This window comes from Zootermopsis nevadensis, unplaced genomic scaffold (assembly GCF_977971745.1).
Source record: "Zootermopsis nevadensis isolate Lab colony 2312 unplaced genomic scaffold, Znev_1.0 Znev_ptg000024l, whole genome shotgun sequence".
Taxonomy (NCBI): Eukaryota; Metazoa; Arthropoda; class Insecta; order Blattodea; family Termopsidae; genus Zootermopsis; species Zootermopsis nevadensis.
In genome coordinates this window covers 3,007,588-3,024,293 of record NW_028259156.1, presented here as the reverse complement: position 1 = coordinate 3,024,293, position 16,706 = coordinate 3,007,588, and the positions used below count along the sequence as shown (strand labels likewise).

The 16,706-nt window shown below is 36.6% G+C and overlaps 2 protein-coding genes across 2 annotated transcripts; both read left to right on the top strand.

Annotated features, from left to right (window-relative positions):
• Positions 1 to 2,241: 2,241 nt before the first annotated feature.
• Positions 2,242 to 3,477, top strand: LOC110827306 (uncharacterized). Its single transcript, XM_022058849.2, has one exon. The coding sequence runs from the start codon at positions 2,242 to 2,244 to the stop codon at positions 3,475 to 3,477; it is 1,236 nt and encodes a 411-aa protein (XP_021914541.2).
• Positions 3,478 to 5,612: 2,135 nt separating this feature from the next.
• On the top strand, positions 5,613 to 7,024 carry LOC147872675 (gustatory receptor 68a-like). The gene is made up of 2 exons (XM_087355419.1): positions 5,613 to 5,798; positions 6,417 to 7,024. The coding sequence occupies exons 1-2, from the start codon at positions 5,699 to 5,701 to the stop codon at positions 7,022 to 7,024; spliced, it is 708 nt and encodes a 235-aa protein (XP_087211545.1). The 5' UTR covers positions 5,613 to 5,698.
• The last annotated feature ends 9,682 nt before the right edge of the window (positions 7,025 to 16,706 follow it).

The window sequence follows — 16,706 nt, the reverse complement described above, 5'->3', positions numbered from 1 at the left end:
ATTAATTAATTTTCAAGAGAGTATAATCTTGTGTTTCTATTTCAGTTACGTGAATCTGATAGAAAAGCTAATATGTGCTTATCGATACTTTTATCTTAATATTTTGTAATTACAGGTCAGAACTGTGTGGTAATTGATTTTACGATTTAGCACGTTACATCCATACAAGCCTATGTTGAATGAGAGTACTTTTAAGGACACATCTGTACACACATCTCGTTCTGCATAGACAGTTATGTTTGCTTCGCGTAGACGTTTAATAACAGACTTGTAATCTGATAGACAAGCAGGAAAAGGCTATATAAAGAATACACGCAAGATTCTTAGGCTCCATGAAAGACTGCATTAAAGACATAAAATCGTGTTAATCATCTTCTATAGTCACGAGCATACACAGAACCAGTATAAGATTCCTTTCATCGTAAATACAGCGCATTTTATAGTGAAATAAACTATTAAAGTGTAGGCAATGATAGAGAAACATATAATCACTTGTAAGACTTGAGGTTCTCACAGCGGTGAATATGAAGCTTTCTGTCTTCTGGGTTATTGCGCTGTGTAGTCTGGTCGATGTTAACCAACGTTTCAGAGGTCATACTGCCTCCATCATCAGGGCGATGAAGATTTCTGTCTTCTGGGTTATTGCGCTGTGTAGTCTGGTCGATGTTAACCAACGTTTCAGAGGTCATACTGCCTCCGTCATCAGGGCGATGAATATGCCAATAGGGTGTGAGGAGTTGGATTTTATAGGCAGGGAAGTGAAAGGTGTAGCCTGCCCCGAGCCAATGGGAGCAGGTATGGGAGTGGACCAATGGTAGCACGTGGGCGAGGGTGGGAGAGGGAGAGAAAGTAGAGAGAGAAAGGTGAGTGTAGTTGTATGGATAAAGGCCCTGAAAGGGGCCGAGTTAGTGGTCTGGTTGGTTCTGGCGGCGCACTCTTGCTCGTTCTCGGAGTCCTCGGAGTGTGTGGATCAGAGGCTTCCAGGACCGGCTCAGGTGAAGTCCATCTTCCCTGTTAAAGTTATCAGGATGAAGTTCGATCTCGATGGCTTGCCTGATTAACCGGTCCATGTAGCCGGTTTTTGAGGAGAGGATAGAAGTGTCCTCTAGCTGTATCTTGTGCTCAGTTATCCTGTTTTTTACGAAACCCGAAAATGTATTACTGTGTTCACAAGCAATCGCCACTGTGAACCATTCTGTTAAAATTTAATCTATTTACATCGTAACACCGTATTTCCTTGGAATATATTTTAGTATTATTCTCCAATTTGCGACTTCATATCCGAATTGGTCTCTTCTCTTCAGATTTTCCAGCTGAACCCTTCACTTTGTGTTATAAGTCTTGTCACCTGATCTCTTTCATTTGATCACCATAACAGTATCTGTTGGGGAGCGAAAATTTTGAAGCTGCCCACGAGTTTCTCTCTCTAAGGTCAAAATATTTACATTTTCCTTTGTCCAGTTTGAAGAAACACACAACGATTCGAAAGTAGAACCATATTTCTTAAACTACACAAAGGAAAATGTCCAGTTTCATGGCACATCTTAATCAGAAATATTTATACTAACCTTCAACCTATTATCCTGAAGGCGAGAGACAATATTTCACATACCCCTTACATCACCCCTTTAATCAGAAGTATTATTTCTGTAGGCAATACAGGGACATATATATGTTTTAGTGCTCGATCCGGTAGATTCCGTCAGAACTTGAGCTCTGAATGTCCTTGGGTATCTAGGTAGAATATTGTTCGATATATGAAGTTTTATCTCCGTTCCATCTCGGTGTTCTCCATTGGAATGTCGTTTCACGTAAGTCGTATTCCACGTGTGTCAACTGTCTTAAATAATTTCTGACGTTTTTCGATGTCAGCCTCTCATATATGGCATTATATTGCTGAAATGACCTAAAATCATTGTTACATTCATTTTGAACATGTTTATTTAGTTATGTTGTATTTTCTTTGCGTCAAACATCACCTCACTTCACTCAAATTAAAGTAAATATAATTCAATTCAATTCTTTTTTATAACATAAACTAACATAAACATTCTCGTCCTTATTTCTAGATCAAACAATTACGATAATTGAAATTAAGAACACTTTAATTTCTGAATTGGCAAAGTTCCACACACGCAGCACATTCTGAATACGAAACAAGTAGCAGAGATGAAATCCCAGACGCTGTGGAACACGTTTCCCGGAATTCGAGTGTTATACTTTTTATCACATCTTGTAGGAATGGCTCCATCCACTTACATAAGAGATGAAACTCTAACAGGTAGAAAACGAAAAATGTTGGTACCTTCTCGGTACGGAAGACTTCACACCAGTGCTATGATTTTGTTTGTAATAGCCGGAACATCTGTGATGGCTGTATGGAGGATACGATATTCATATCCTCAGATACGAACGGTCTCTGTTCTGATTACAGACCTAACTCTTCTTTTGTTGACTTACTTAGTTGCTACTGTGTCTCTCGTAAAGTGTCTCAGACACCGAAATCACTCATTTAGCCGTATTTTGTTATCAATATCTGAAGTGGACGAAGGACTTCTGTATCCGTCAGAAGATGTGTGGAAAAACGCAAATATTCTCCAAGCCTGTGAGTTTATTTATTTCGTGTTATACGAAGTTTTCTTTTGTTTTTTCCAGTACACTGTTTGGGCAAATGAACATGGGAGTAAGAACCAATATCATATCCCTATCTCATGTATTATTCATTCTGTCGTTTGTGTAATGGAAATACAATTCTTTAAGTCGGTTCTGATAATAGAACGTAGATTTTCTGTTCTTAATTCACGCATTAATTCGATTACGGTAGACCACAGAATCAGTGGTAAAATACAAGACAGTGGAATATTTTCTAGGACAATATCAGCGAATAACAGGATACGTGGAGGGCAGATTAAAATTAGTTTGCCGTATAATCAGGATGTCGCAATTTTTGCAAGAAACAATTCGTCAGCAGAATTCCAACAACAGCTTCACAAACTACGATGTCTGAACGACATACTAAGCGACGTAGTCTCGAGTGTTAACTCTGCTTACGGTCTGCAGATCCTTCTGTCTACAGCGATGAATTTCATGAGCGTCACTACAAGTTTATATTTCGGTATCGGCTTCGCAAAAAGATTGCAGGAAGATGAAGGTTTTCAAGTTAAACACACGTTCGCTCTAATTCTTTCGTTAATTTGGGCAGGTGTAGGAATTTTCCGAATCGTCATGATGAGTTCGTCATGCAATGCAGCCAGTGGCGAGGCGAGTCAAACTTCTGTCCTGCTCCACAAGTTACTTCTGAAATCGTCACTCCACCCAGACACAGTGACAGAAATCCAACTGTTCCTACAGCAAGTCAGAAACCGTCCGGTGAAGTTCACGGCGTCGGAATTCTTCACCCTCGGTCACTCCACACTGTGTTCCTTCACTGCAGCCGTGGCGACATATCTCGTCATTTTATTACAGTTTCACAGCTGAGAGATCGTTTTACGATCACTGCTAATAATTTAAGATCAATGATGACAGCAGCTCGTGTTATGTCGTAACGAAAAATAACAAGGTAGTATATTTGCGTCATATTGTGAATTAGGTTAATATTTTCCGTCAAATCACAATTTTAATAAGATAATAAAATATAAAATATTTAAAATATCATTTCAAGTTCCGCATCGAATGATCGGTTTACAAATTGGAACGTCTCTTACGACATGTTTCGGTTATATTTAACCGTCCTCAGGTATAAATTAGACTGGTAAAATTTAAAACTCGAATTACAATCATTTACACACGCCATATATAAAAAAACAATACCTTCGTTCTAATATATAAGAGTAATCTGATAAGAACATTTCAATAAACTGCATAACATTGTAAATGATTGTAATTCGAGTTTTAAATTTTACCAATCTAATTTATACCTGAGGACGGTTAAATATAACCGAAACATGTCGTAAGAGACGTTCCAATTTGTAAATCGATCATTCGATGCGGAACGTGAAATGATATTTTAAATATTTTATATTTTATTATCTTATTAAAAATTGTGATTTGACGGAAAATATTAAAATATTAAGAAAAATAACAAAGAAACGAATAAATTTGTTGAATCCAAATTGTCCCAATTAAAATAATTATTACCAATTAGAAATATCATTAATTCAAGCGTCTAAGGATTTCAGGTTTCAATGGCTTTAAACCCGAAGATTTCAATCTTCTGGGTTGTAGTGCCGTGCAGTCTAGCAGATATTTACCAACATATCCAACATCGGCCTGCGAGTCTACATGGCTTCACAACATAACATCGCCAAAGTAAATATTGTAATGATTTTTAATTCTTAAGAAATATTAGTAACGCCCTTATGGCAAGTTTGAACCCATAATTCATTTTAAGTTACTATCACATAGCCTACAAATGCCTGTGTTCAATGTGACGCAATCATATGTAATAACTGTAATAGTATAATAATGCAACAATTCAATAAATATAATAATAATAAAACTTCAGAAAATTTTCATTTTAGGATTTTCATACATCATTCGAAAGACGATGCCGTAAAATATGTAGTCATCTGTAACAATAAAACTATATAATACATGTAAAATGTATTAAAAACAAAATGTATTTCGGAAATACCTGCTGCACTCTGTACCTCATGGGCAAAGTTTGTCTCGGGTACATGGAAGTAAGGCCAATAACAGCCAAGCACTAAATCAGAGTACAGGATAAAATATAATAAATAATTAAATTCATTTCAATAATAATAAAAGTAAAACATTACAAATACAAAAACAAACAAACAAACAAATGAAATTAAATACATAAATGTACCATATTGAATAATATTTCACAAGTAAATGGGCTAAATACGATACCTAAGTAATATAATTCAATTCAATAATTATAAATAAAAATATTAAACAATAAAAAACAGAATAATAATAATTCAATTCATTTATTGAATAATATTTCACAAGTAAATGGGCTAAATACGATACCTAAGTAATATAATTCAATTCAATAATTATAAATAAAAATATTAAACAATAAAAAACAGAAGAACTTGCAAAATTAAATACCACAAATAATAGTTCAATTTAATTTATTTATAATAATAATAATATAAGTTTTTGGCTGTTTGTGGACCAACCAAACAAATGATTCATAATAATTTGTTATAATTCAAAATACCCTCTTCGGTGCAGATCTTTAATGCTCGAAAACGATTTTCAGTGACACTACGTAGATGATACATGAAATAACAGTCTCAAAATTAAGCTTGAAAAAAATATAAATAGTGGTCAGTCGTTATCAACCACGGCCTTAATAGCTGAAAATTCAATCATTTAAGTGCTAATGTAGGAACCTGGTACATATTACGTCTTCTCTTAAAATGATTATTGTTGTTATAAACTCTGATGTATAGCAACTCGAATGGCAGAACTAACAGAATTGAACATATTTTAATCCTAAGGATAAATAACACTTTTATTTATCGGAATCAAATTGCTTTCACAGCAAAACACAATTTCATAATACACTCCATAACCTTACACTTTCACTAAAATTGTTCAAACATTGATAGAGAGAGAGTTGTATCTAACAGATCAGTATTGAGACGTAATTTTCCTAGGGGCTACCACAAGTCACTGTATACTTTACATTGTCGGTCTGTCTGGTTGGAGATTACATGAGGTCGATATGCCCGAAGACATATACGGAGCCATTAGACCACTTTATTACTTATCAAAAATATTTGGGCTGGCACCGTTCAGTTTTGTCGCTGAAGTTCATCCCGACGGCTTGAGTTCCAACAGACTTAAAACGACTTATATCGATATATTTTATTCGGTTTTAATCATAGTCATATCACTCACAGCATCTGCGACTGTTCTCAGTTGGAGGATACAGAATTCCTATGCGACCGACAAGCATATGACGATAATTCTCACAGACGCTAATGTATTTTGTCTGAATTCATCGCTTGCACTCTTGTCTGTTCTGCTGGGAGTTGCATTTAACACGAGACGAATGACGAAATTGGTAAATGAAATTTCTCGAATAGACAAAATATTACTGACGAGACCCAGAGACGTATATAAGAAGACATATATTTTTGGGGTGTTACAAGTGGCATATCTGTTTTGTACCTACGTTCTGTTCTACTATTATCACAGCTGGGTTTGGGTCGGAGAACTCAGCAGTAAGAATTTTAAACACCTGCCAATTTCATATTTTATTCGTTCTATTATCTACGTAATGGAGACACAGTATATAAATTTAATTATCTTATTCAGACATCGATTCAGGAAGATAAACACTTATCTGAAACAAATTTACGATAATGACAAAGGCGATCTGGTCCATAAAATTGAACTGATATACTTTCGTAATTCCTGTGCATTAAATGAGGTTTCAGGGCCCAGTATGTTGTCTCAGAGTGCGTATGTACCGATTACTACAAGAAGACCTAAACACTCCAGATCATTTGAAACGAAAATTTCGATTGGCAGATATTCAACGTCTCAACATCAGCTGTTGCTAATGACTGGAATTCACTACGCGTTGTGTGATATGGCTGATTGCGTCAACTCTATGTATGGAATACAAATCCTTGTAGATTTCACGGTATCTTTCATAACTCTAACAACTTGTATCTATTTCTGTATACGATTTATAATACAAATACATTTGCAGAGTGAAATTTCGGAAAGTGAAGGCATTACAAGAGCAATTGGTATATCTGTAGTGTGGCTGACATTGGTAATTATAAGGCTGGTCGCCATCACAGCATCGTGCAGTGCAACTACAGCTGAAGCAAACTACACTGCCCAAGTGCTACAGAGGATTCTCTTGGAACCAGGTCTACATCCGCACGCAATGAGAAATGCCCAGTTGTTTCTCCAGCAAGTCACCAACAGACCGCTACATTTCACAGCCTGGGGATTCTTCATAATTAACTACAATTTATTAGGATCGATCATTGCTACTGTAGCCACATATTTGGTGATTCTTTTACAGTTTTAGGCAAGTGGATTCAGATTTTATAAAAAAATACACCCGAAGTATTCGAAACACAAAACTGAAATCACACCGAGTTAAGATGGTGAACTGTAAATCCTCTACGCGAGAGTCAATGGTTCAGATCTCGACCGGGTCACCGACTGTCCTGACTGATATTGATTTAAGATTGCAAGTCTTAAAATTCTTCTCACATAAACGGAAGATATCCGAAAAGGCCTGCTCTCTTTGAATATCCTCGCAGTCAGCAGTCATAAAACCTGACCGCTGGCCCTCTAAATGCCTTTGTAATGACTGATTCTGTACGCCAGAACTGCGTTGGAAATTGTTTGGCGTATAATTGACGTACGTCTACACGAAACTTTAGGAGTTGGCTGTACCCCCGTCTTCACGTGATTCGCTGTCATGATACTAACAGACAATTTTATCACCCCTGATTTTTGTACTATTAGCGACTGGATTTTAGAATATTCTAGGCCGTGAAAAATAACTTTGCTTACGAGGTTAAAACTTCACGAAACACAGAAGTTGCGTTTAAGAGAAATGTAGAGGAAGCGAGTGATCGCTTGATGCATGAAACGTAGTAACAGTGGACATAGGCCACTTTAATACAAAATATAGAGGTTAAGGTCGCGCAGAAACCGACTGAAGACGGACAGAGACAGATGGGATTAATGAATTTGTGTCACGTGGGAAGACTGCTCGTGAAGAATTAATCAAATGGTATGTTAGTCTCGCAAACAGGTTAAATTATTTGTTAATTTGTAGATTAAAACGCAATTTTACGGAGCGATGCGATGCTAATACACTTAGTATAATGAAGTGTAGAGGAGAATATATTGACTTTTCAATTGTTACGTTGCAGAAGCAATGGTTTTTCAAAATTTGGAACGTGGAATTGTGAAAATGAGAAGGGACATAACAAGAGAACATATTTTAGAAATCGTAAAAGAAAAATCTCTAGTACACCCTACATGGTATCGGTCACAGTTCGTTCAGACGCCAAAGTTTAAAATACGAATTTTATTATTATTATTATGCTTCCAAGTTCTTACTCTGGCACTTACGACCTCCACCTGGAAACATCAAGCATCTGCGAATTAGTACAATGACGTCATTAAATTTATATTAAACGTCGTGATTACTCATTACGAGCTTTCTTGTCATGTACTTCCAATTCCATTACGCACATTAATATTACTGATGCTATTAAAACTAATACATTAATGTTCTCATAGGTACACAGAAAATGCCTCGCCTTCTTAAGACCGAAAGTACACGTCCCTTTATGTTCAATCTTTTATTAGAATTTGTTTCCGCTAACCGGCCACACGTTCACTGGTAAAACGAACATTGAATTGGTGTTGATCACTTATCAGACTCGAGAGCGAAACAGCACGATGCATAAACGCACAGTTCTGACGTTCCTTCCAACAAATAAAGACGTGAAAAAGGCTAAAACGCCTAATATTTACTCCAACATCATTCCAATGTACTACTTGTCAAAGCTTCTAGGACTCGCTCCACTGTCCCTCGTTTGTACTCGTGAAAAAGAGAGGACAGTGTACGTCGGCTTGAAGAATTCTGTGCTTGGAATTTTGTACACTGTGTTTTTGATGATGGTAATTACAGGATGTATGTGCTGTGTATTTAGTTTTTATGACAAACTTCCAGTCAGAGAAGAAACAAGTACTTTGTATCTGTCAGAAATGTTAATCAGTGGAATTTCTAGTGTTGTTAGCCTCGCCGTTTGTCTAATAAAAGTTCGAAAAGAAATTAATATTTTACTAAAGAAGGTATCGGTACTCGATGAATTGTTTAATACAAAAACCGAGGTTCTCAAACGTAATGAAAGTTTCTTGCTGGTGGAAACAATATCGTTTGTTTGTGTTCATTTAATCTTGTGTATAAATGATTTCAGTACGTTGGGTACTGGATTTAGTATTTGGACGTCAAGTTTGATAATGATATATATTTTAATTTTCATTGAATTTGTTACCATGGCACAGTTCGTAAACCTTGTTTTCTTATTCAAACAAAAATTTCAAACACTAAACAGGTATATAGCTCGTGGTATAAATTCTCCGGAAAAGGAAGCTAATGATAATCCATGGGAGACATTGCTTCAGAAATCGTGTGTGCAGAATCTGAAAAGTGTGGAGGATCAGACGCTCAGATTGGACGGATTTTATCAGGCATTAACAAGATCACACAATAATTTACATCACTTCTCCTGCGTCTCCAATCAGAACGGCTGGCTCCATAACGAGAGACTGCGTTTTCGTGCTTTGAGAGTAATTTATGACGTACTGTGTGATATGTGCGCGTCAGTGAATTCCATGTACGGGCTTCAGGTACTCCTCTGCATGGTGTTGTCGTTCTTCGAAATAACAACGAATCTGAGTTATGTTATAGTTTCAATAAATGTGAAAGGCCTACAGATCCTTGATTACACGACGAAACCACTGTCCTGGGCACTTGTACACTTCTTACTCCTGTTTTGTGTCGCCGGGTCCTGCAACGCGGCGAGCTGTGAGGCCAACCGTTCAGCCATCTTGCTACAGAAGTTACTCCTAAGAGACCTCCATCCGGCCACAGCGGAAGAGGTTAAATTGTTCTTAATCCAAGTCAGTAATCGAAAAGTGAACTTTACGGCGTGGGATTTCTTCACCATAAATTACACTATTTTGGGATCAATTGTAGGAGGCATTACAACTCTACTTGTAATCTTGGTACCGTTTCAAAATGAACACGGATTTTTTTGATATGTTTAATGGCTATGTTTGGGTTCTTGTGTCGGGTAGTCTGGTAAAACATTACTGACGTTTCGGACGTGCTTGCTGTCTCCACTATCAGGACGATGCGTTTCTCGTAGTTTGCTATTAGTTTTATGATATTTGAAGTTCTCCCGACTGCGCAGATGTCTGTTGTCCCTGAATATGGAGGCAGTATGCTCTTCTAAAACACTGGTGTCTACACTGCGTCCATATTCTGTTCCTATCATCTGTTTCAGGTGTTTTCTATGGACTGTATTTCCGAACGCTGTCCTCACAACCGAGAACCAGAAGTTACATGGACATTTATACCTTCTACAATGTTTTATCTGTGTCTAATTTATTGAGCGTGGCATTAAGTATACATTTTTGTCATTACTATATATGTGCTTGTATAGTGAATATTTTAATAGGGCCTAGTTGTTGTATTGTGAGGAGCATTTCTCGATTTGTATCTTACAGATCAATAAATTTACAAAGTTATCAAGCTTCAATCCATTTAATTTTATTTCATTATGAATTATTATGGTCTTGTATGAACGTCTTACACTTTTTAAAAATTTACAACCATAACTATTTAACCAAAAAATTTGAATTACGCCTACATTGTGCAGAAACATTCTTCTGCTATTACCACTTTAAAATGCACATTAATCTAAGACATCACACAGTCTTTCATTTAAGTAACCACAATAAAAGATCTAACTGTTTCCTTGTCAGCTACAGGTTAACAGGTTCCCTGACTGTAGGAACTTTAATGTTCATTACCGTGTTAACACAAGCCCGCCACTAGACCCTCCTCCAACCTCAAAATAAAATGTCATTATAACTACAAACAATTACCAGACGACAATATAAGAGCCAACTACCGAAACGTCGGGTTCATAAACTATCAATGGACAATACCTAAAATTATATTGGCGTAATAAATGGACTATAGAATCAATGTCACAGAGCATTAGTTGATCGTCACTAATCTCTGTTTCTTTAAGTCATATGTCAGAACGATAATTAGTCCACTTTCCTGCTGTTTAGACATTTAGGCTGACATGAGCAATACATTTTCCTAAATATACAATCCATTATGTAACTGATATAACACTCACTAAATACGAAGAAAGTTGTGCCTTGGTAATTACGTTTAATTAGGGTTTGTGATAGTGTACTCAGTTAAGTGTGAAGTTACCAAAAACCATAACACTCTTGTCATTAGTGACAACTCTAAACTTTTCCACAGATGTAAGTCTGAGAGTCACTCAGTTTTGCGAATTCTACAGAGAAACACAGTTCAGTGTGTGGTTACATCGATGACTTGCGTCATATTTCATAAAATATTCACGCTCGTCCAAATAAAAGAATATAAAAATACTTAGAAAATCGCATTCAGATTTATGACTAAAGAATCAACATGATTCCCCATTTTATATAAGACTGTCACGAAATAATATTTTGTTTTGATTATATACGTATCTTACATAAGATGGCATCTTACATAAGTGTTGTAAATACAATTAAAATTTCATAGACTCTGATACACATATTTAAGGCCTACTGATGCAATTATGCGTAAAAATTGAGTTAATCTTCGTATCGGCGTTCTGTTCTTTCACGCAAGGATTTGAGACTGACGTAGACACAAAAGTCAAGATTTTGCTGTCAGTAAAGGAACACACACACTCGTCTTGTGTTTATGTCCTGTACAGTGGTGATAAAGGTAGGTTATTTAATACGTTTCATGACAGCCTAATATAAAACCATTTATGACTAAATGATTTTATTACTAATTTCGGAAGTTGCAACTAGCTTATTTCCATTCAATCAAAATATTGAGTATTTCTTAAATTTCATCTTTTATCTGTCATGTCATCTATCTGTGTATTCATGTATCTAATCTATCTATTCAATTTGTGTATATATATTTTGTAAATTAAGCTAAGTATATATTAAATCTTGTCCGTCTAATCACAATAAAATTCTTATTAAATATTAAAATATTACAATAATTAACATTTAAAATATTTAAAATATCAAATGATGTTCTTTATCGAAATATTCGATTTACATTAGACCAAATCGAATATTTCGATAAAGAACATCATTTGATATTTTAAATATTTTAAATTTTAATTATTGTAATATTTTAATATTTAATAAGAATTTTATTGTGATTAGACGGACAAGATTTAATATATACTTATTATATCACAATATGACGCAACTTTACCATCTCACAAATTAAGCTAAGATAAGCAAAGATTTTAAATATTTTTAATTCAACATTATTTTATTTTGTATTGGAACTCTGCAAAGCAGGAACCGGCTTTATGTTGATTATTATGTTGGTGTCGTGTTATTCCAAGGTATTTCAACTTCATACCGTACAAAGTTTCGATCTTGATTCAGTCTACTAAGTACTCGAAGTGAGTTATGAATAATGGTTTATAGAACGTTCAGAACTCTCATAAAACAGCGAGGTCTGAGTTTCATTTACGGCTCAGAGCTGTCTAGATGAAGGATTCTACACACATTCGAACTGATTCGAACAACGAGAAACTTTTATAGCGTTGACTTTCGGAAATAAGTCGCCTCGAATCTTCAAGGCGGTGACTGCATTGAAAACCCCTCACAATTCGACGCGGCTAATTCCCAAAAACCAGAAATTTCACATTTAGCTTGACGAATTTCATCGTTTGTAATCGGGGAACATCTTGCTTTGTTAGGAATAAAAGAAACTGCCATCTTGCTGTCGCTCCTATCAAAAAATGTTATTCCTGCAGCCGGTGTAGCTTTCAGAAGAAAAGAGAACATCTTGGAGACTGACAAGTGTAATGTTCCTCTCTACATTGTTCCTTCTGAGAGCGCAGAAATCATATTCTTCTCGAAACAAGTAAGCTATTCGGCTATTTGTACCTGCGTAAAATGAATTAAATTTAATAAGTATATATTAAATCTTTTCATCATTTCAACATTTAAAATATTTAAAATATTAAATGATGTTCTTTATAGAAATATTCGATTTACATTAGACCATCATTTTTCTAATGTAAATCGAACATTTCGATAAAGAACATCATTTAATATTTTAAATATTTTAAATATTTTAAATGTTAATTATTGTAATATTTTAATATTTAATAAGAATTTTATTGTGATTATACGGACAAGATTTAATATATACTTATTATATCACAATATGACGCAACTTTACCATCTTATAAATGTAATAAAGTTTAATATATTAGGTAAGTCATATATTATACTGAATAATTTACTATAAGTACACTTAATTAAGTAGGATTTGAGGTTTCGAAGACCGTGAGTCCGAAGATGGCTGTCTTCTGGGTTGTTGTCTGGTAGAAGTTTACCCCACGATGGAGGCACCAAGGACCTCTGAAACGTCGGTAAACTTCTACCAGACAACAACCCAGAAGACATCCATCTTCGGACTCAATTAAGAATAAACTTTACATGAGACATTCACAATGGAAGAATGAAGTGGTTGTTATACATCATGGAAAGTGGTTACCACGAAGATCAAGGCGTGAATGAGAAATACATCTAGCCATAGTCTGTTCTGTGAACAGTTATCAAACATTTCAAATCCAGAACACACGTGAGTCATGATAGATAATAAAATTGTACGCACCGAAAATAAAAACATTATAAACCGGCTTACGTAGGCGTTGAGCGCATTCACGTTTGGCAGTGAACGAGATCAGATTCGTTACACAATGAGAGGATGATATAAACTTGTTAGAACAGAACTTTGTAACAGAGATGGCGATGAATATTTATGTTCCCGCAATGACAGGACGTTCTCGTTAAGACCAATAACTGGCGACTACTCAAGGAAAACTCTGATCCACGAGACAGTTATCTAGACACTATCTTAAATAATCGATGAATGTAGAGGCTTACTTTATAAGCGAATATAAATGTACGGCATTAAAATATTGGATTAAACTAAATTACGGGACCACAGAAAGAAATTAAAATTACGTATAACAAGAGATTAAAATCAAACTAATTAAATTTGGACAAATTCTTTACACTTTTCAGTTCAGAATATTGTTATTTCAGAGTCTGAATACCGAGACTATGGGTTCGAACCCACTCAAAGAATATGCTTTTCATCTTAGTTATATTATTTTGTGCAGGCTCAGGTCTTGCGGTGGGTTGTTCCTCAGCCCAAGAAATTCTATCAGACTTCCAAATGACTGATAGGTTTAGAAATTAATTGTGAAATGGAAAAGGCCACTGTAAAACCAAGAAGTAGACGTTTATTTTTACTAAATTCCATGCTAGCTGTGTGGGCTATGTGTACAATGAATGATCCGTTAGTTGATTACAAATCCTTGTTATTGAGAGATAATTGTACCATATAATCCCCTATAAAATACCAAGTTTTATAGTACGTGGAATGATAAAATCATATGTTTATTGACAGAATAAAACACAGTCTGGTTTCTTTTCTTTGAACTAAGACCAGACTTTCATACTACAGTCTACATTTAAAATTTCAATATATACATCACACATTTTATTGAGATTAATATTTTCGCTCGACTCATAAAAAAAAGTAAAGTTTGTCCCACTATACGCCATGTAGGCGTTTGGGGTGAGAGGAGGTATAGCTCCTCTCTTCCTTGACCTCGGCACTAGATGGGGGTAAGTGATCAGCATCACGCCCCGGCCGGCTTTACCCCCGGGAAAGGACCCCGGTACCCATTGTAGAGGAGGCTGGGTGGGCCCCAGAGCCGGTCTGGACGCAGAGGCTAGAGGAAAAATCCTCTGCCCCCGTCGGGGATCGAACCCCGGTCGTCCAGCCCGTAGCTAGTCACTATACTGACTGAGCTATCCCGGCTCATTTCGCTCGACTCATATTTAAGTAAATTAAAGTTTAAAAGTCATTTCACAACTAGAAACTTAATGATGTTTGTAACAATTCCATGCTCATTTTAACTCTTTAAATCCCTGCGGTTCATTGCGTTAATTCATTTACGCATATTAACCGTAACGACTTCTCTCTGTTAGTTAGGCGAAACGACAAACACTTCTTACTCCGCGAACTGAAAGCTGTAACGACTTCAACGATTTATCTTTATTTTGATCCTATCTTATTTTCATTTGCAGCTGACCGAGTATAAGGCCCTATCGAAAACAAGATGGTTGCTGTTCCTGGATAAAACAAATTTCAGTATGGAAGACTTGTTCAGTGACATTGACATCTCCTTTGACTGTGAGTTCTTGGTGATTCACAGAGCAGACAGTCGAAATTTTGTCTTCACAGAACTGGGTCGCGTGAGTCCTTCCTTACCGGTGAGGACACACAGCTTCGCCAGCCTGTCGTATCTCGCACGTGGATATATACAGCGCAGGTCAAATCTGCAGGGTCTAGTGCTCAGATCTGCGGTGTTCAGCTCTGTGAGTCCCGACGAGTTCTGAATATGTGAAATGTACACAACGAACATTTTGTAAGACTTGAGGTTCTCACGGCGGTGAGTATGAAGATATCCGTCTTCTGGGTTGTTGCGCTGTGTAGTCTGGTCGATGTTTGTTGATGTCTGTCATCAGGGAGATTCATCGCCCTGATGATGGAGGCAGTATGACCTCTGAAACGTTGGTTAACATCGACCAGACTACACAGCGCAACAACCCAGAAGACGGAAATCTTCATCGCCCTGATGATGGAGGCAGTATGACCTCTGAAACGTTGGTAAACATCGACCAGACTACACAGCGCAACAACCCAGAAGACAGAAATCTTCATACTCTGATGACGGAGGCAGTATGACCTCTGAAACGTTGGTTAACATCGACCAGACTACACAGCGCAACAACCCAGAAGACAGAAATCTTCATACTCTGATGACGGAGGCAGTATGACCTCTGAAACGTTGGTAAACATCGACCAGACTACACAGCGCAACAACCCAGAAGACAGAAATCTTCATACTCATCGCCCTGATGATGGAGGCAGTATGACCTCCGAAACATTGGTTAACATCGACCAGACTACACAGCGCAACAACCCAGAAGACAGAAATCTTCATACTCTGATGACGGAGGCAGTATGACCTCTGAAACGTTGATAAACATCGACCAGACTACACAGCGCAACAACCCAGAAGACGGATATCTTCATACTCACCGCTGTGAAAACCTCAAATCTTACATTCTGTATGATTCTTTGTTTTTTTAGGGATTTTACACAAACTTTAAGAAGAAGTTTAAAGAGGAAGTTACAGAATTAGGTGGATATTTTGGAGAGGTCTGGAGCATTTTGCAGAAAGTACTGAACTTTACGTAAGTATCATTTTTATCTTGCTTCAAGGAAACATCAAACATGATACTACAGTGATGTCTGAATGTTACCCTTTTCGCCGTTCGAAACCATTCAACTAATTTTCACTAAATTTAGTGCAAACGTCATATCACACAAGCAGTTATGACATCGTGGCTGTCGCGCTAAAGTTATTATTTCAGCAGAACGAATGATAACAACGCGTAACAACTCTAAATCTTTCCTCCGGCACCAAAACGCAAAGTTATAAGGCTTCAGTAGTCTGTGTCTGTGTAGTGTGTGTCAGAACACGCTTGCCTTGTTCAAACTCTTCCGACATCGATCCCAGTACCCCCCGCGAGCGGCTTACTCAAGATTAATAGTCCAGAAGTGTAACAAAGAAACTTCTGGGTTATATAGTGACGAAAAACCGTTTGTTTCGTCCTGATAATAAAACAATTATTATAAATCGTACTATTGATCCTTTATGACAGAACTAAATTCTACATACCAGAGAATAACGACTGGGGGTCTGTGACGAAGAATGGCTCATGGAATGGACTCATCGGAATGCTAACGAGAAACGAAGTCGACATCGCAACCACAAACCTCATCGCCACTGCACAGAGAT